General features: G+C 35.0%; 1 protein-coding gene across 1 annotated transcript; it reads left to right on the top strand.

Annotated features, from left to right (window-relative positions):
* Nucleotides 1-12185: 12185 nt before the first annotated feature.
* On the top strand, nt 12186-19968 carry LOC123704172 (72 kDa type IV collagenase-like). Its single transcript, XM_045652477.1, has 8 exons — nt 12186-12226; nt 13355-13490; nt 14066-14164; nt 15188-15350; nt 18051-18099; nt 18274-18372; nt 18930-19061; nt 19709-19968. Exons 3-8 carry the CDS (start codon nt 14095-14097, stop codon nt 19877-19879), a joined length of 684 nt encoding a protein of 227 aa, XP_045508433.1. The 5' UTR covers nt 12186-12226; nt 13355-13490; nt 14066-14094; the 3' UTR covers nt 19880-19968.
* The last annotated feature ends 254 nt before the right edge of the window (nt 19969-20222 follow it).

Raw genomic sequence — 20222 nt, 5'->3', positions numbered from 1 at the left:
GTTTCGACTGACTGTAGAATCGCTGTTAGCAGATGTTACAAATGGAAAGGAAATTCGAATGCATTTTCAAATGACTGAAGATTTCTGCCCTGGGATGAGCCGCGAGCTGCTTGCAGCTCGCGCACCACGCAACCTCGAAGGTGGACAGCCCCCCGGAATAGAAAATATTTTAATGGGGAATTTATAAGCATTACCGACTGACTGTAGAATCGCTGTTAGGAGATGTAACAAATGGATAGGAAATTCGAATGCATTTTCAAATGACTGAAGATTTCTGCCCTGGGATGCTTCGCGGGCTGCTTGCAGCCCGCGCACTACGATCCCTCGAAGGTGGACAGCCTCCCGGAGTGGAAAATACTTGAATGGGGAATTTATAAGCATTAACGACTGACTGTAGAATCGCTGTTAGCAGATGTAACAAATGGACAGAAAATTCGAATATATTTTCAAATGACTGCCCTATTGCTTCAACCCAGGGGCAAAAGAGGCTCGCGGGCTGCTTGCAGCCCGCGCACCACGCTCTCTCGAAGGTGGACAGCCTCCCGGAGTGGAAAATACTTGAATGGGGAATTTATAAGCATTAACGACTGACTGTAGAATCGCTGTTAGCAGATGTAACAAATGGACAGAAAATTCGAATATATTTTCAAATGACTGCCCTATTGCTTCAACCCAGGGGCAAAAGGGGCTCGCGGGCTGCTTGCAGCCCGCGCACAACGCACCAGCTAGTTTATATATAATATAATTAAATGTCGATCGATGTATCTCACAATAATTATTCTAAGTGTCATAATTTTTAAGAAATAACGATTTCCGTGTTTTTTGCCATTTACTCGAAACTCACTTCGGTGGCTTAACGGCTTTCTAGTTAAAGGACGGCAGTATAGGAGTTTGGGTTCCAGTATGACTATAGTTCCATGGTATTGAGATTGACCAGTATATGCTAAGAGTATTTATTTATTTTATTTTATTTTAAACACTTTATTGTGCTGCCAACATAACAAAAGTAGGTACAATAGAACTTAAACTAGTACAAACAACACAGAGGGCGGCCTTATTACTAATAAGTAATCTCTTCCAGGCAACCAACAGATTGTGTGAAAAACAATATTACTACAGCGGAGGTAGGTAAAAAAATAAACATAAATAGATGATATTAAAAATACATAATATACACACTAAAATAAGATATAATATACCATACCAAAAGATATATACAATATATACATAATAATAATTATAATGCTATAAATAAAATAAATATAATAATATATTAATACATCATAAAAATATAAACATAATATACTATAAAATATACTACAATTATACAAAAAAACTATATCGATTCAAACGCAAGATTTAAAAAGTGGTCACGTATGAGGCTCTTAAATTTAGACAGAGTTTGAGCTTGCCTTATGGGTATGGGTAAGGAATTCCATAGGTTAATGGCCGTAATAGTAAAAGAATCACCATAAAAGCGCGTGCGATGGAAAGGTGTGCACAGGACAAGCCTATCCACTGAACGAAGGGAATAGCTTTCACAGTGCAGGAAGTCAGATTTATTTTTAAGGTATGAAGGAGTCTTAGGGTCAAACAGGACACGATAAAGTAACTGCAAGTAATGCACATTCCGGCGAAAGCGGACTGGGAGCCACTTGAGCTTCATGCGGAAGGAAGAAACATGGTCGTATTTGCGAAGACCAAATACAAACCGGATACCATAGTTCTGGAGGCGCTCAAGTTTTTCTATCTGCTCGACTGATAAATCAGGAAAGCAAGCATCAGCGTAGTCAATAATAGGAAGGAGAAGGGACTGTGCTAGCATTTGGTCGATATGGGTAAGAAATTACGAAGACGCCGCAATGAACTGGAAGCAGCATAAAATTTACGACTCAGTTCCTGAATGTGATGCGACCAAGATAGTGTCTGATCCAGGTAGACACCTAAATTTTTGACGTGCTCGCTATATGGTATGATTTCTCCCCGAATCTGTACAGAAGGCAGTATACCCCAATCAACCTCCGATATTTGGTAGGGACTACCGATAACGATGACCTGACTTTTCGACGGATTGATTTTTAGGCCAAATTGATCACACCATGTTACTATGTTGGTTAGTTCGTTGTTGATGGAATGAACTGCGTTAGGTAGGTTATCAGGGGTTGATTGCGTGTAGATCTGTAAATCGTCGGCAAACATAGTATATGTGACCAATATACATTTTTGGATTAAAATTAATATAAATATAGTTATTTACATATTGATTGAGATTAATTCATTAAAATTAATGTAGAATTAATGTAGTATTTTGAATTGTATAAAATGAGAAGATCGGCCAGAAACTCTGTACCTATATAATTACTCAAGATTAAAGATATTCATAGATTCACTACCTACAACAAAGTCGCTTTGTCTGTCTCTATAGTCTAGGTATATCACATAAATCTTTAAAACTACGCAACGGACAGATAGACTGATTTCTTAGGAAGGCTTTAGAATTTAGTATATTATAATGTAATATGTTTTAGACAAAGCGGGCGAAACCGCGGGTGGAAGCTAGTAATAAATTATACTTGTAAGTTATATTATCCCACTTTAACTTTATAGTTAAACACGTAGTTGATTTGAAATTAAATTTCAGATTTCTGAATGAAAAGGAGTAAATTTTTGTTTGATGTCCGATTTAGAGAAAGTACTTAACCTAATGAGTAAAATGGCCATAATAAATTTTTAAAAATAAAACGAGAAATATCCAAAAATGTTACATTAAACGCTCCCATACATTTTATTTCCCATACATTTTGTATTCATAGCAGATTTTCGAAGTGATGTCCTCATTGTGCAATACAATGAGGAGCTCTATTTACAGTTTCTAAATGAACTTCCGTTCAAATTTGCCAAGTAATTAAAGCAGAAAACCAAAAAAATAAAGAAAAAGCTAAAATCTTTCATATTAAATGTACTAGGTTGATCCAAAAGTAATGATAATTGGGTATTTCCTGTGCACATAAAAATATAAAATAAATGTTTTTTGCTTGCTCATGTATTCACTAAGTAATCACAAAAGAATCATATCAACAGGCCACGTTTCCAATTATTTACATTAATTTGAATGTGAACCGTGCGTGCCAGAATGTTTCCCGACGAAAAGAAGAAACAACGATTCGACATGTAGAGGGTAAATTTCTAAATTTTTAATGATATCAGGATAATTTTTGTCACGTTTTGTGATCATGGACGTTACCCGAGTTCACCATGTTTATGCTGAAACCAAAAAGCAATCAATGTCCTGGATGCGAGCTTCCAAAGTGACGATGAAGAAATTCAAAGTGAAAATCAGTAGGTTAGATTAAAGCGGTAGTTTTTTGGGACGCTGAAGGAATAATTATGGTGGAATATTTTAAAAAGGTAGCCACTTTATTGGGCTCTTACTAAACAGATCAAATTTAAAGATTGCGGTTGGTTAGTAAGGAAAAGAGACGAAACTTGACGAAACTGCGGATCTGAACGCTGTTTCACCAAGACAACACACCAGATCACAAAGAGTCAGTTGCGATGGCTGCCATTCAAAAATCGGTATTCCAAATGCTTGAACACCTACCCTATTTTTTTTTAGATCTAGCTCCTATTTACTTTTATCTCTTTCCTCGGCACAAGAAACACTTTCTTAGCAATAAATTATTTTAAGACGACAGCGAAGTGATGGCCGCGTGGAGGGGTTTTTGTGGATGAAGTCAGCTTTTTTTTTTAAGTTTAGGAAAAAAATATTGAAGTATATTTTCTAGTTAGAAGACTATCTAGAGAACTACATAATTATTATAACTGTAATGACCATGTTTAATATTGATTATCATTACTTTGGATCAACCCATGTACATGGGATATTCGTATCCCATACTAAATGTATGGGAGGGTTTCAAGTTAATTTTTTCAGATATTTCTCGTTTTATTTTTAAAAATTTATTATGGCCATTTTACTCATTAGGTTAAATACTTTCGATATCAGTTTAAAGTTTTTTGATATCTGTAATAGTTACGGAATAATCGCCTGTGCACACTTAACGATTACACCCTGTATACTCCCTAAGCCCAGTGCCCAGGCTCCAGGGCCGTGTATTCAATATTCATGTCACTTTATAACCACATCTTCGATCTTCAGATTCTGTATGAGCTTGAGTCGGGGAAAAAATATATCTACCCTACCATATTATGTTATTCGGTACGATATTTTTTTAATCGATGGAGTTTGCAATAAGTCGTAACCAACAAACATAATTATCCTATCCTATCCTACAATCCTACTAATACATATTATAAATGCGAAAGTTTGAGAGGATGGACGTTTGTGTATGTGTAGGTGAGTATCTTTGTTAATCACGCAAATACTACTGAACCGATTACAAGGAAATTTAGCACACATATAGAGGGTAATTACTGTAATCAACACATAGGATAGGAATCTTTTAAAGCTATTTTATATAAGCACCTCTCCAATTTAGCATATCCTTAAATTTAATATCATGCTTTTTATCCTCTCCTATTATTCATTTATGCATTTGATGTATTCTATCTTTAGTTTTCACAGCCACCCACGAAATATTTATTTTACTTTTTTTTCTTTATCTCTTATCTTGGGCAGCCTGGAAGAGAAATCTAGACGCTAGCATAAACCTTGCATAAACGCTAAGCTGGTGAGAGATAAGGCCGCCTTATGTACTGTATAAATCCGTTTTTATATACTTACTTGTGAATATTTTAAACTTGGTGTGGCACATTAATTTGTTAAATAAATATGTTTAATCCTGGAAATCCCACGGGAACTTGAAATAAACAGCATTTTCTTTGAAAACGCGGGCGAAAAGCTAGTTATATTTATGAAATCTAAACTAATACATATTAAAAGGAAGAAAAATTTAAATAAATTTCCTGGGAGTTCGGTATATTATCGAACCGAACGTTAGGTTTTTTTCCGTCCGAAAAATTTAAGAACGTTTACGGCGAGTAGAATATTTTATATTTAGTATACATATATGTATATTGTAAGGTATTAATTATTCGTGTCTCCGAATCGGAATTTCGGATCAGCCCCCCTAGCCAAGTGGCTTTCTGTTAGCGTAGCGTTCAATAGAATAGACTACGAATGTATGAGATTGACGTAAGTACAGTGACGTACAGTTTCCTCAAGAGACCTAATGAGGAAACTGTACGTATGCGGTCAGCCTTAGTAACTATGTGACCATATTATCATTGTGGTTTTGCAGTATAAGGATTTAATTATAATAAAATAATAGGGATAATAAGGAATGTATACCTTATATAGTAATCGTAAATAAATTAAGTCTTTAAGAGGAAAATATCATATTCAAATTAATTTAATATAAATTCAGGTGTATGTCCAAAAATCAGTCACAAAAACGACAGCCATGAGAATATTATTGTTTTTGTTATTAAGTTTTGTTTGCGAATTAACGCATACTTTACATATTAATCATCATGATAAATATTTGGTAAGTGCCACAAAATATTTTGTTAGCGTTGATAGCTTTGATAGATTCGACATTCAAAGATTTTATATAGTGACTAGCGGTCCGTGGTACATGTTTACGTTTTCTCTACATAAGATCCATCCTCGTACTTCAAGAAATATAATAAAAAAAGAATTATCGAAATCGGTTCAGCCGTTCTCGAGTTATGCGCTTACCAACACATTTTGCGATTCATTTTTATATATAAGAAGATTACACAATACAGATAACGGGTGTCTCAGCGCCGATTTTAAACTTTGAAAATTGGTATAAAAAAAACAAATTGTATTCATAATATTTTTATTGTAGTAAATTAAAGTGTATTAGTGCGGATTTTATGTACGGAATATTACACCGTCAAGGGCCTTTAGACAAACGTACGTAACGCCATGGAATAGAAACTGCTAACGCTAATTATTGACATAAGCTCATGACATTTTGGTAATGGTTCGATCACACTACCAACGACGCAGACGACCACGACCAAAGTTCCAATCTTGCCGAAATTTGTTCAAAATCAATATTAAATTCTCCCGTCATTCTGGTACTCAGGAATAAAAAAATTCGAGGTCAATTAATAAAAAGAAATAGGGTTTTTTGCGATTTTCGCCGAGACGGTAAATTTATCATACAATCACCTGAACCAAAATTGTATATAATCTAATTATCTATAAAAAAGGTTAAATAAATTTTTTTCTAGGAGCCACCGTTTCTATGAAAAACCTGTTTGTTTATCCATTGATCTCAAATTTTTTTTTTCCAAACACCAATACGACAGGAAATTCTTAAATTTCATTTTTAATTGTGTTTTGCACAATTTTATTTAATTGCGACTGGATGAAAATTTTGTTCGTGGTCGTCGTTGTCGTTGGTAGGGTGACCGAATCCTTATGCAAAACATCATACGCTTATGTCAATTTCTATCGATAGCGTATTCTATTCCTTGGCGTTTTGCCGTTTGGCTAAGGCCCATGTCTTCCATCGCGGCGAATGCACTCTTCAAATCGGACACGTGAATTTGCCGAGACGCGCCGAAGGATGTCCGCTGATATAGCCCTCACTTCTGTCGTTATTTTCGTCTTCAACTGCTCCAAATTTGTAAGAGGGGTATCAAAAACTCTTGCTTTGAGATAACCCCATAAAAAAAAGTCAGCGGGGGTTAAATCGGGAGATCTGGGTGGCCACAATATGTCTCCAAAGCGGCTTATGATTTTTCCCGGAAATAACGCATTTAGTGTGTCCATAGAGACCCTAGCAGTGTGGGCTGTGGCCCCATCTTGCTGAAACCATACATCTGACTTGTCAATATCCTCTTCTTGCAGCTGAGGTACAAAAAAGTTATTAATCATGTCAATATACCGCTCACTCGTCACTGTAACCGTCGCCCCTCGGTCATTCTCGAAGAAAAACGGCCCGATGATTTTCTTCGCCGATATTGCACACCATACAGTGACTTTGGGGCTGTGCAATGCTTTTTGATGTTTTTGATTTGGATTGCTGGATGACCAGTAACGGCAATTTTGACGATTGACATACCCTTCGAGGTGAAAATGTGACTCATCACTAAAATAAACTTTGTCCATCCCGTTTTCCTCCGAAAAAATCTCTAAAATCTTCTGACAGAAAATTTTTCGTTTGTTGTAGTCTTCTTCTTTAATTTTTTGCACAATTTGGATTTTATACGGATGTAGTTTTAAATCTAAAGCCAAAATTCTTTGAATGCTTGACCGATGGAGGCTCAAAGAGGCAGCATGTTTTCTAAGTGAGCGTCTTGGATGCTCCGCGACCGCAGCGGCGACGCGGTCGATGTTTTCAATCGATCGCACAGGTCTATTTCTTGGTCCAATTGAATGATTTAGTAAACATCCTGTCGCTCTAAACTTCTCTACCCAAGACTTAATTAATTGAGTACTCGGGGCATCACTCAAACGGCGGATTTCATAGCGACTACAAAATTTGCGCCGTGCTTCACTCAACGAAAACCCATTGCAGAAGTACGCTTCTACTGCGTACGCGCGATGCGCACCAGACCACTGCGCCATGGTGACTAAAAAATCCGCACTCGTCACCTATCGAACGCTACCACTCCCCTCCAGCTAACCCCGCAGGTTGCCGAAAAATTCGTGTTTAAAGTTTAAAATCGGCGCTGAGACACCCTTTACATATATATGTCCAATTTAGTTTGGCCACATCATGATGTGGTTTGGGCAGATCAATGATAAGAAATCGTTTCACGATATGGCCAATTAACACGTTCACTGCGGCACAGAAATATCTGTACTTTCCATTACTGCGTTACGGGTCGTTTTAAACCTTGTCCTATACCAGAGATTGTGGCGGCACGAGGCATATTAAACCCCACCGCCCGTAGGAGACCAAAATCGTTTTTTTGGCGCCAAATAAGACAAAGTGTGCGGCTTTTGTCGTGATTATTATTAACAATGAGTTCATTAACCTAAATCTACCGTCGCCCGTGGTTAGATTAGTTAGTTTAGATACTAGGGGTAAAATAAAATGTGGGGTCTGATGTACCCCATACCGCACTGAACAATAGCAGTTTTTCATATAATTTAGTGATGGGAAAAGAAATATCGATTTTATTTAATTGTATTTATTTATCTTATGGATGTTTTTCATAAAAACAGGTCAAACAATAATATATTGTTTGCAACCAGTGCATTCTGTGAGAATTTTCTTTACCTTTTTCGGCCTCACGACTTGTTAAGAAGGTGCGGAGTTTTTCGTAACATCCTACACATCTACTCTTCTTTGATCCCTTTAAGAGATGATGTGCCTTGTTTGTTGGCTTGTTGACTTGGGCAAGAGTTAAATTTTGATGAGCCATACACCGATTGCCGGGTGTTTTGGATTTGCCGCTAGTTGATTCAATGAACAAACACACTAATAGTAATCATGATTATCAACCTATTTGAAGAAAGTTACTCAACATGTCACATTCACGTTTCTATTAACGATATTTATTATAACGAGTAGTTAGGATGTTTGAAAATTACCTGTATCCACATTCAAGTCCTTCTTTGTAAAAGCTTCAATAAGTTGTTCCACAAATAGTCTCGAATGCGTTGCACAACACTAACCGCGTGAAGCTAGCTTAGGGTGCGGTACGAGGTGCGTGGTGGTACGAGGTGTTCGCAACCTCGTTCCGCACTGTGTTAGAATTTTTATTTGTTCAGTGCGGCACGAGGTCTAAGAAACCCGGTATTAAGGTCGGTATACCATTGAACTAGGAATCAATAGCACATCTCAGATATATAGATATCACTTTCCTACACTGAACCAGATGGAAGTTATGCCTCCCGCACGACAGAGAAGTTTAAGTTTTTTTCTACCGCTATAACGACGAGACACGGATAGGGTGTTTCAAGCCCTGTTTCGCAGCTAACGTGTTAACGCACGGTTTTTTCATGAAATGATCAAAATTATTTGATCATATCGTAAAATAGTTACATTAATCGTTGGTAGAGGCGCTGCAAGCTCTGTGTTTAGGTATGTGACAAGATGGCGGCCGCTGGCGAAAATTAAATTATTCGCAGTTAAAAACTAATTCATAATTCGTTTAATAACAATATTATGAAGAAAGTCATAGCAAAGAATTTACGACAAAGAGGTACGAGTACTATGGAAAATGTGGATATCTTATATGTATTTAAGAAAAAATGCGACTTAAATAAAATAATTTAAGAAACTACTACTATATTATTATAATTGTTTGTTTTTTAAAAAGCGATCCGCTTCTGGCACTCGCCGGCCGCTGCCGCGGCACGCTCGCTTTGCTCGCTCGGCTCGTGCGTTGTTTATCAAAGTCTAACCTAACCTAACCTAACTGTTTTCTATTGCAAAAACGATTCGCTTCTGGCATTCGCCGGCCGCTGCCGCGGCACTTACTTAAATGACATTAAACAAGTTTTTAGAAGTTATTCTGAATTTTTTTAATATTTTATGGACTCTTTATATTTTATACGATCTGGCCAAATGTGGATGACCAAATCGTGAAACGTTGACGATTTAACGATCTGATCAAACTATGTTGGCCATTTCACGATATGCGACCATTTCGTGAAATGGCCACTCATATCATGAAATGATCAAATCTACGATATGACCACGACATATACATGTTACCGGAAATGTATGAAATCAATGAATTGTAAACAAATCCTAGGAAATGTGTACAAAAAAAAAATAAAACTTTTTATTATTCATTTCATACAATATAATATGGAGTAGTAAGTTTAATATAAAGTCTCCTAGTAAGTTTAATATAAAACCTGTGTCAGGAGGACCCGCTCTTCCTTAACTTAAAATAGGTTATCTAGATCAGAATAATAAACTGTTTAAATAACAAAATATTAATAGTTATGTGTGGAGTGTATTCGTGTGTGTGTGTAATGTGTTTGTGTATTGTGTGTGGGCGCATGTGTGCGTGTGTGTGTGGGTGAATGTGTGCGTGTGTGGGTGTGTATGTGTGTGTGTTTAGATTTGTCAGTTTATGTATGAGCACGAGTTTGTGAGTGAACGATACAAACGGTACAATTCCGATACCATTTAGAAATGTATAAAAAATTGTTTAATAAACTACCTATTTAATGATATCCTAGGAAATGTATAATCTTCCTCGGAATTGTATATAATTCCAATATCGTATTAGATTTTTTACATTTCCGGTTGCTAATTAGGAAATGTATAGATTTCCTAGGAAATGTGTATTTAAAATAATTTATTTCACACATTTCCGTGCGATTTTAGGAATTACATACATTTCCTAGGAATTTTATACAATGACGGATTACATACATTTCCGTTAACTAACTACATACTTTTTGATATAATAAAATTACTTTAACTTACCAACCCCGTGTCCTTTTCTTAAATATTTTTTAGTTACCTATATTAAATAAGTTTGCGTTTCTAATGAAGGAGGTCACCGAATTGTGATCAATGCGATGTTCCAGAGGACTTAACTCATGTCTTGATGGAATGTTCTCGTAATGCAGCCTACCGATTATCCGAGTGTAACTAGCAATATATTGAAAAAAAAAAGAACGTTTGTTTAAACGCGTTAAAACTTAAATTGCGTTAACACTATTTTGTCTATTTTTAATCGGAAGATTAATAGAAAGTATTATCAGACTTTATAATATGTATAGGTTTCGTCTCAGATCAGTCTCCTTAAATTTGCAGATCTAGACACGCGGCAGCGTGTCAAGCCGAGTTCAAGCGAAGAGAACTGGCGAGCAGCAGCCGTGTGTATATTTACACGAACCATTTCGAGCCACTTTTCACCCCCTTATAACTCGAAAACTATTTAAGTTATATAAACCAAATTTGGTACATATCAAGAGGACCTCAAGATAAACAAGAACCTTTAATTTCATAAATACAGATTAAACAGTTGCGTAGATATTAATATCCAAAAATCGCAATTTTTAAGACTGACTGACTTATAGACATATACAAAACCTAACCCACTTCCAGATGACCTAGAAAGTTCAAATTTTGTAATCAACTAGGTAATAGTGAGTGTACAAAGGAAAAAATCAGAAAATACTGAATTTATTTGTATTTAATTTTTTTTTCAATGACATAAATTTTGTTTGTATGGAAAAATGGAAAAGTTTAAAAAAAAAGAAAATAGTATATTCACCTTACTAGTCTTAAAAAATAGCTCAAAACTAATCAGTGGCCGAAAAAAATTTTGAAATCCATCAATAAATGACTGAGATATAGATTATTGAAGTTTACATATTTTAGGACGAAACATCTGTAGATATTCGAAGCGCCTCTGACATCACACTCACTCGCGCTAGTATCGCTAGGGCGGATTACTTCGATTGCATGATTTCTTTATTCAAAACTGTTATTAAGAGGCCTACACCACCGAAACTAGCGCCACCGAACATTTTATTTTTTTACTCCTAAACCAGATCAAATTTAAAAAATCTAGCTCGGTACTTTGCTAGTATATTACTTGTAGTATTTTTGGTATTACTTTTCACTATTCTAACTGTTCATTATTCTAGAGAACTTTTGATTACCGCCAAAAGTGGCCACTTTTGGCGGTAATCAAAAGTTCTCCTAATTTACCGAATGCAAAATAATGAAAAGTAATACCAAAAATACTACAAGTAATACACTAGCAAAGTACCGAGCTAGATTTTTTAAATTTGATCTGGTTTAGGAGTAAAAAAATAAAATGTTGGGGGGGCGCTAGTTTCGGTGGTGTAGTCGCCTTAAACGTAAAATAAAAGAAAATTGTAATAAAAATATTGCCTTTATTGCTCATACAGTTAAAAATAATATATATAATTTTACATATTCACATTTATTTATTCTTTATTTATGAGTGTTTAGTTTAATTTTAATTTCAGTGTAAATAAATAAATAAATAAATAGTTAAATAAAATCTTTATTTTGCTTTAAACATGGTATTCAATGGTGATACAATTATATTAATAAAGCACAAACATGTTTAGCCAATACAAGCATGCAAAAATAATTACCATAAATGGTGTAATGGAAGAAGGCTTCGTCGAAGGTAGAAATGATTTAATTTGCGTAATATTAATATGAGTGAAACATCTTTAGGCGCGTTTAGAGTAAAATTTCAAGATCGCGTCATGGCAATACCGTAACGTCGTGGAGTAAGGCGACGATTCTTCTACAACGATCTTTGCATCTTGGTAATAGTGTGTGTACAAATTCACGCTGGATGTTTAGAAAATCATATAATCTAATAAACAGAAAACGAGTTTAAAAAATTGCAGATAATGACGGGGCAATGTGCGCTGACATTCATAACATACAATAAAATATAGAAAATAATACTAAACAAACCATACAGAGAAACCGCAAGAAAAAAAATCGTATATAAAAAGTATTATATTTGTAAAGTAAATCAAATTTGCAGAGTAATTTTCTGTACAAAAAGTAATGATATCCCACCAAAAACATAAATGTAAAAATTGGAGCCGAGTTCAATCGTTGACTTAATTTGCCAAAAAAAGAAATGAGATCTAAATGTGTGCCAAGTTCTGCAGACAGTCCAGAAATTTATTTACAAAGATGTATTAAGTTCTTAGGTTGAGTGAAAACTCAATTGTTTTATTTTCCCTTAGAGAACAATGTTTATTCCAAAATATAACTTTTTTAATTTGAATAATATAATTATTTTCACAAAGCAAACAACTAATGACCTATTGAACCCCATAATTTGATGAGGCTAGTTTTACATACTGTTTATATTTTGTGAGGTTCTAAAAACTAGCCTCATCAAATTATGGGGTTCAATAGGTCATTAGTTGTTTGCTTTGTGAAAATAATTATATTATTCAAATTAAAAAAGTTATATTTTGGAATAAACATTGTTCTCTAAGGGAAAATAAAACAATTGAGTTTTCACTCAACCTAAGAACTTAATACATCTTTGTAAATAAATTTCTGGACTGTCTGCAGAATTTGGCACACATTTAGATCTCATTTCTTTTTTTGGCAAATTAAGTCAACGATTGAACTCGGCTCCAATTTTTACATTTATGTTTTTGGTGGGATAATAGTTACATATTGAATTACTGTAGGTATTTTATATAATATTAGCGTTATAATAGTTATAAGTATGTGTGAACCTGAGCGACATAATCATTTAATTGAATAAATAAATGTTTGAGTTTGTAACAAAAATAACATTATTTTCTGCAAGTATTTTTCGCCAATTTTGTTTTTTTTTTATTATTAAAATAAGTTTATGTGATCTTAATTATAATAAGAAGGCACAAAAATTACATTATTTTTAAATATCTCTTTTATTGTAGGAATACTTGACCCGATACGGCTATCTGGATGAATCGTCAATACAATGTAAAGATAAATATTGCAAAGTTCGCAGCAATAAAATATGGAGGGATGCTGTCAAATCATTACAACATTTTGCGCACGTCGAGGAGACTGGTAATATTTTCAGTCAATTTGTTGATGATTTTAAATAAAAGAATATAAGATTTAAGCATGTTTTAACGCTATACTGTGTCGCTACCGGGCCGTGCCCCACCCATCCTGGGATCGATCAAACATCCACCGTGGTTCTGGGTCCGGAGGGGGCACGTTTTTGAAATGTGTATAGGTCTGTGGTATAGGTATTGTTTTATTTGTTTCCCTATACTTCGGCACGGCCCATCCCCGGCACGGTGTGGCTCATGCTTTAAGGCCCCGACACAAAAAATTCTTAGAACATGCATAATATTCATTGCCTTTTTATTGGTAGGCACTTATTTTCTTTATAAAAATATATTTGTTATTAATTTAAAAATGAATTTTTGGATCTATTTATGTAAGTATATATATAAAATGAATGTTTGTACTTCCTTTAAAGAATCGTAAATAATTATGCATCTGATCATATAGAGATCTTCAGGAAAGTGTTATGCATGAGCGCATGAAGCTTTCTGAGTTGGAACGACCTTTCCTCGACAGTGAACCACAGGCGTGCACACTGCACAGGTCTACATTTATTATTAACGTTTCAGGCGAGCTAGACAACAAAACCAAACATTGGATGTCATTGAGCAGATGCGCGTATCGCGACGTACACAGGCGCAGGCGTTCTAAAAGATACACTATTGGAGGTAATTTCTGTTATATTCTTGTAATTCATATCGATATAATATGAGCTTCATTCCGCTTTAAAAACTTAGGTATCCACACACTAAAGCTTCGCACGTAACAAAAGCTTGGTAGTAGATTTATACCCTGTGTGTGTACCTATAGCTTATGTAGATGTTATGTATGTACAGCACGGCAAAGTTCATCATTATTATCATAATCATCATCAGCCCATATACGTTGCTGGGACATGGGCCTCCCGTAAGGGACCAGGCGATAATCCACCAAACTGGCCAAGTGCGGGTTGGCGGATGTCACATGTCGTCGAACTTTTTTGATTCATCGACATGCCGGTTGAAAATTAAATTGAAAAATTGAAAAATCGATTTATTTACTCGTTTAATTACACGCTCTCGCCTGGTCTCGCCCGCGGACTTGTCGATTTAAACTGCGAGGACTCACTTAATCAAAATCCATTCAGTAGTCTTGGATAATTCAGTTTAAACAAATATGTGAAAATAATAATATCACACTCGATATCTATTTATTCCAAACTAGCTTCCGCCCGCGACTCCGTCCGCGCGGATGTCCGTTTTCGCGTGGATGGTTTATTTCTCCATTTTGAGTAACTCTGACAATGACATCATAAAAAAAAGAATCCACTGCGGGTAACGCAACGTGTGTTCGCGGTTCTACAGAACAACGTCTATGGATAAAACTGAAAAATTAAGATTTATTTTTTTTCCGCGTATTTTTCCAGGATAAAAGTATCCTATTTTACGCCCAGGATAATAAGGTATAATCATACCAAGTTTCATCGAAATCGAACCGTTAGTTTTCACGTGATGTCAGCACATACAGACAGACAGACAGACAGACAGACAAAAATTTTTTTAATCACATATTTGGGTTTGGTATCGATCCAGTAACACACACGTGCTATTTATTTTTTCAATATTTTCAATGTACAGAATTGACCCCTCTACAGATTTATTATATGTATAGATTCTTATATGAATTTTGTCTAATTCATTAAAATCTTTCAGGAAAATGGCGAAAGAAATTCATTCAATACAAGATAAAGTACACACCGAAATTGGACCGTCGTTACGTCGACTCTAAGATTGCCATGGCTTTCATGATATGGTCTCCCTCTTCTGGTATTACTTTTGTTAAGAGAGACAAAGGACCCGTCGATATAATAATTGAGTATGATATGCGCATTAAATATTAATATCACTAAAGAGGAAATCTTTACATGGTTCTTTTAAAAGTAGTTACTGAGATTATCATGTTATATAGTACAAGACAATCCGTTTAGCTTTATAATATTAGTAAGAACATACCTATATACAGGGTGTAATCGTTAAGTGTGCACAGGCGATTATTCCGTAACTATTGCAGATATCAAAAAACTTTAAACTGATATCGAAAGTACTTAACCTAATGAGTAAAATGGTCATAATAAATTTTTAAAAATAAAACGAGAAATATCTAAAAAAATAACTTGAAACTCTCCCATACATTTTATTTCCCATACATTTTGTATTCATAGCAGATTTTCGAAGTGATGTCCTCATTGTGCAATACAATTAGGAGCTCTATTTACAGTTTCTAAATGAACTTCCCTTCATACATTTAGTATGAGATACGAATATCCCATGTACATGGGTTGATCCAAAAGTAATGATAATCAATATTAAACAAGGTCATTACAGTTATAATAATTATGTAGTTCTCTAGATAGTCTTCTAACTAGAAAATATACTTCAATATTTTTTTTTCTAAATTTAAAAAAAAAACACTTTGACTTCATCCACAAACACCCCTCCACGCGGCCTCCACTTCGCTGTCGTCTTAAAATAATTTATTGCTAAGAAAGTGTTTCTTTTGCCGAAGAAAGAGATAAAAGTAAATAGGAGCTAGATCTAAAAAATAGGGTAGGTGTTCAAGCATTTGGAATGCCGATTTTTGAATGGCAGCCATCGCAATTCGCAACTGATGCTTTGTGATCTTGTGCGTTGTCTTGGTGAAACAGCGTTCAGGTCCGCAGTTTGCCATGTCTCTTTTCCTTACTAACCTGCCGCAATCTTTTAATTTGGTCTGTTTAGTAAGAGTCCCATAAAGTGGCTACCTTTTTAAAATATTCCACCATAATTATTCCTTCAGCGTCCCAAAAAACATCCGCTTTAATCTAACCTACTGATTTTCACTTTGAATTTTTTCATCGTCACTTTGGAAGCTCGCATCCAGGACATTGATTGTTTTTTTGGTTTCATCATAAACATGGTGAACTCGGGTAACGTCCATGATCACAAAACGTGACAAAAATTATCCTGATATCATTAAAAATTTAGAAATTTACCCTCTACATGTCGAATCGTTGTTTCTTCTTTTCGTCGGGAAACATTCTGGCACGCACGGTTCACATTCAAATTAATGTAAATAATTGGAAACGTGGCCTGTTGATATGATTTTTTTGTGATTACTTAGTGAATACATGAGCAAGCAAAAAACATTTATTTTATATTTTTATGTGCACAGGAAATACCCAATTATCATTACTTTTGGATCAACCTAGTACATTTAATATGAAAGATTTTAGCTTTTCCTTTATTTTTTTGGTTTTCTGCTTTAATTACTTGGCAAATTTGAACGGAAGTCATTTAGAAACTGTAAATAGAGCTAGAGGACATCACTTCGAAAATCTGCTATGAATACAAAATGTATGGGAAATAAAATGTATGGGAGCGTTTAATGTAACATTTTTGGATATTTCTCGTTTTATTTTTAAAAATTTATTATGGCCATTTTACTCATTAGGTTAAGTACTTTCGATATCAGTTTAAAGATTTTTGGTATCTGCAATAGTTACGGAATAATCGCTTGTGCACACTTAACGATTACACCCTGTATACATTTAGATATATATAATAAAATCTATTCTGAGTTCTATTTTAAATACAAAAGTGTGTCTGTCTGTCTGGTGGGCACTAACAGCAAAACCACAGGACCGATGTGCGAATCAAAATAGTTCAAAGGTAAAATTTTTGGTTTGTTTTTTTTTTGGCTGTGTCTCAAATTCAGAGTGATATAACGTAATAGCATCTAGCGTCACGGGTGGCTGATTTGGTCAAGCATCCGCCCCGGATTGGCGTGAAAGGATGCGGGTTCGAGTCCCGCCTCGTGATCGATTTTTTTTCTATTCTTTTTAAATTTATACGCAATAGCATCTCTACAATTTTTGAAATGCCATATGCCACGAATATTTTGCCACTACTAAGTATTCGGTATCCGGTCGAATAGGACAAGCTAGCGTTCGTAGCGGTATCTTACAACTAAGTATAGTACAAGTGATAACTGCGTTAAAAACAACCGACTTCAAACTTGCACTTGCAAAATTTACAAATACCTACAGACAAAAATGCTCATAAAATAAAAACTACTGGGCCTATCCGAATAAAATTTTTATGGGACCAATTCGACACCATCCCGCATCGAACAAAAAAAGAATCACGTAAATCGGTTCAGAAACCTCGGAGTAATCGGTGTACATACATAAAAAAAAAAAAAATATACCGGCCGAATTGATAACCTCCTCCTTTTTTTTGAAGTCGGTTAAAAATAAACCTCCTTTTTTATGTAGTTCCTATTATTTCTATCTTTTTGCGGGCGGGCAAGAGAGCTGGTGTGATCGACTGATAGTAAACTATGTACCTACCAACTTTCATGAACATGCAGAGGTGAGAGGTCCTATTAAAAGGGATCTGCTTTTTTCCTTTTGATATCCGGAACCCTAATTATGAATAATAATTTATATGGGATTTGAATCACATCCTTTCACAGCTTTACCTGTGCGAGCTGACGTAATTCATGCCGAAGCATGCTCGACTCTCGATTTTTTTTCAGGTTTGGCAGTTCAGAACTTTACAGCGATAAAATTGTGCTTGCGAATACGGTACGTTCAAGTCAGAAGATAGTTAGATACCTTCTAATGATATTCAAGAATTTATAACTTAAATATTTACTTTTTCCTTTTTTTTTTCAAAACTACGTTTACAATGTTATAAAAATTTACAAAAAAATCTTATACATTAATAATTAGTGTGAATTATTTTTCATTGCCTATCAGAAAAGTGCAGGAATTGCCAGTGCAGGAATCACCATTAGAATCAACGACGAGGTACTATGGGAGGAAAATTTCAAATCAGATGCACCGAACTTATTTCAAGTAAGGACAGTAAATATTACCTATATAGTGTATAATTATTAATTACTGAGCTTAAATCGAGATATACTAGTTGGTCTTAGCGTGATGATATATAGCCTATGCCCTGTACCTTTAGCCTTCCTCGATGAATGGGCTATCTACCACCGGAAGAATTTTTCAAATACGACCAGTACCTAAGTAGTTCCTGAGATTAGCGCGTTCAAAAAAACAAACAAACTCTTCAGCTTTATAATATTAAAGTATAGATTATGATAATATTAGTGATGAAAGGGGATTTTTATCAAATGTAAATCAACTGGAGATTTGAAGAAAGATTTTTTTTATATTTTTTATCTAATTTTATGTTCTATTATAAGAAACTAGGATATGAAGGCCTTTTTATATAAGATGCCAATGTCATTGGTATAAAGCTTATTTCACGCTACACCGTGCAATATCCACCTTTCAACGCGGTGTCAGGTCCAGCCCCCGGACGTGCACGGCCTAGGTCATAATCTTTCTATATTCGTGTAACTCGTTAAATTATTCGGATATGAACATTAAACTTACCGTTTCAGACCGTCGCCCACGAAGTAGGCCACGCTATTGGCTTAGGTCACACCGATGTCTTGGGGGCAATGATGTATCCCGTGTACGGATATGGAAGAAAAGTATATTCACTTCACCAAGATGACATACGCGGCGCTAAGGTTACTTATTTTCTTCTCACAACCTTTGACGTCACTACAACTCGTCTTTCGGTTTGATATATCTATATATTCTGTATCACTTTGATATATAGGTATCTATACTAGCTTTCCACCCACGGCTTCGCCCGCGCAGTCAAAGAAAAACCCGCATAGTACCCGTTCCCGTGGGATTTCCGGGATAAAACCTATCCTATGTCCTGGGGTAAAAAGTAGCCTATGTCTTTTCTCGGGTATCAAAATATCTCTATACCAAATTTCATGCAAATTGGTTCAGTAGTCAAAGCTTGATTGAGTAACAGACAGACAGACAGAGTGAGTTACTTTCGCATATTTTATAATATTAATATAGTATGGATTATTGCATCTTTATATAAAAAAGAAAGTCATGTTAGTTAAAACACTTAAACTGAACGGATTTTAATTATTTTTGGTTCCTTGTATTTGTGTCCACTTGGATAAGGCTACCTACCTAATAACTTTTATTAAATCAGAAACTTATATAGGTTCCTATAGCGACAAACAGCTAGTATGTTATATTTCTCTTCTCTACTGCCAAGTAAAACTTTTGAAAAGTGGAACTAGCGGGTCATACATTTGAAAATCCACCTTTTTTCTAAGTTTGATAATTTTAATGAATGTTGTTTCAGGACGCCTACAACTTCCAGGTAGTTTCGTATCCAGGCCGTTTCCAATATCGTCAATTTAGGAAAACAATAACAAAATCCTTCGACGATTTGAGGAGTAAGATGAAACACAGCTTTGGGAAGGATATAAAACCCCTTAACATACCGGAAGAATTCTTTTCAAAAGGATTTTAAACTTTTAAAGTTATATTCTATAACAAACAAGTTATTTTTTCTCATAATCATTACATATTACATATAATTATAATAAACCATCTGGCAGAGTGTTGTATTTTAATTTACCTTTTAAGATATTATAAAACTGAATGGAAAATATTTCTAAATCTACTGAAAGCTAAGAATTGTTTTGACTTTGAGTATAAACCTTTTAACCTTAATTATTAATACAATTTGGAAATGTGCAGATTACCTACATAAATAAAAAAAACCGGCCAAGTGCAAGTCGGACTCGCGCACCGAGGGTTCCGTACAAACCTGCAAGGTTTACAATTAAAAAAAAAATATTATGACGTGATGT

Source organism: Colias croceus, chromosome 2, assembly GCF_905220415.1.
Source record: "Colias croceus chromosome 2, ilColCroc2.1".
In the NCBI taxonomy this organism is placed as follows: Eukaryota; Metazoa; Arthropoda; class Insecta; order Lepidoptera; family Pieridae; genus Colias; species Colias croceus.
This window is presented reverse-complemented; position numbering and strand designations above follow the sequence as displayed.

Excerpts from the sequence above, each read along its gene's own strand:
- LOC123704172 (XM_045652477.1), top strand. The coding sequence starts at position 14,095 with ATGTCATTGAGCAGATGCGCGTATCGCGACGTACACAGGCGCAGGCGT. Across the intron at positions 14,165-15,187 it reads TAAAAGATACACTATTGGAG|GAAAATGGCGAAAGAAATTC; the intron begins GTAATTTCTGTT and ends AAAATCTTTCAG. Across the intron at positions 18,100-18,273 it reads AAATTGTGCTTGCGAATACG|AAAAGTGCAGGAATTGCCAG; the intron begins GTACGTTCAAGT and ends ATTGCCTATCAG.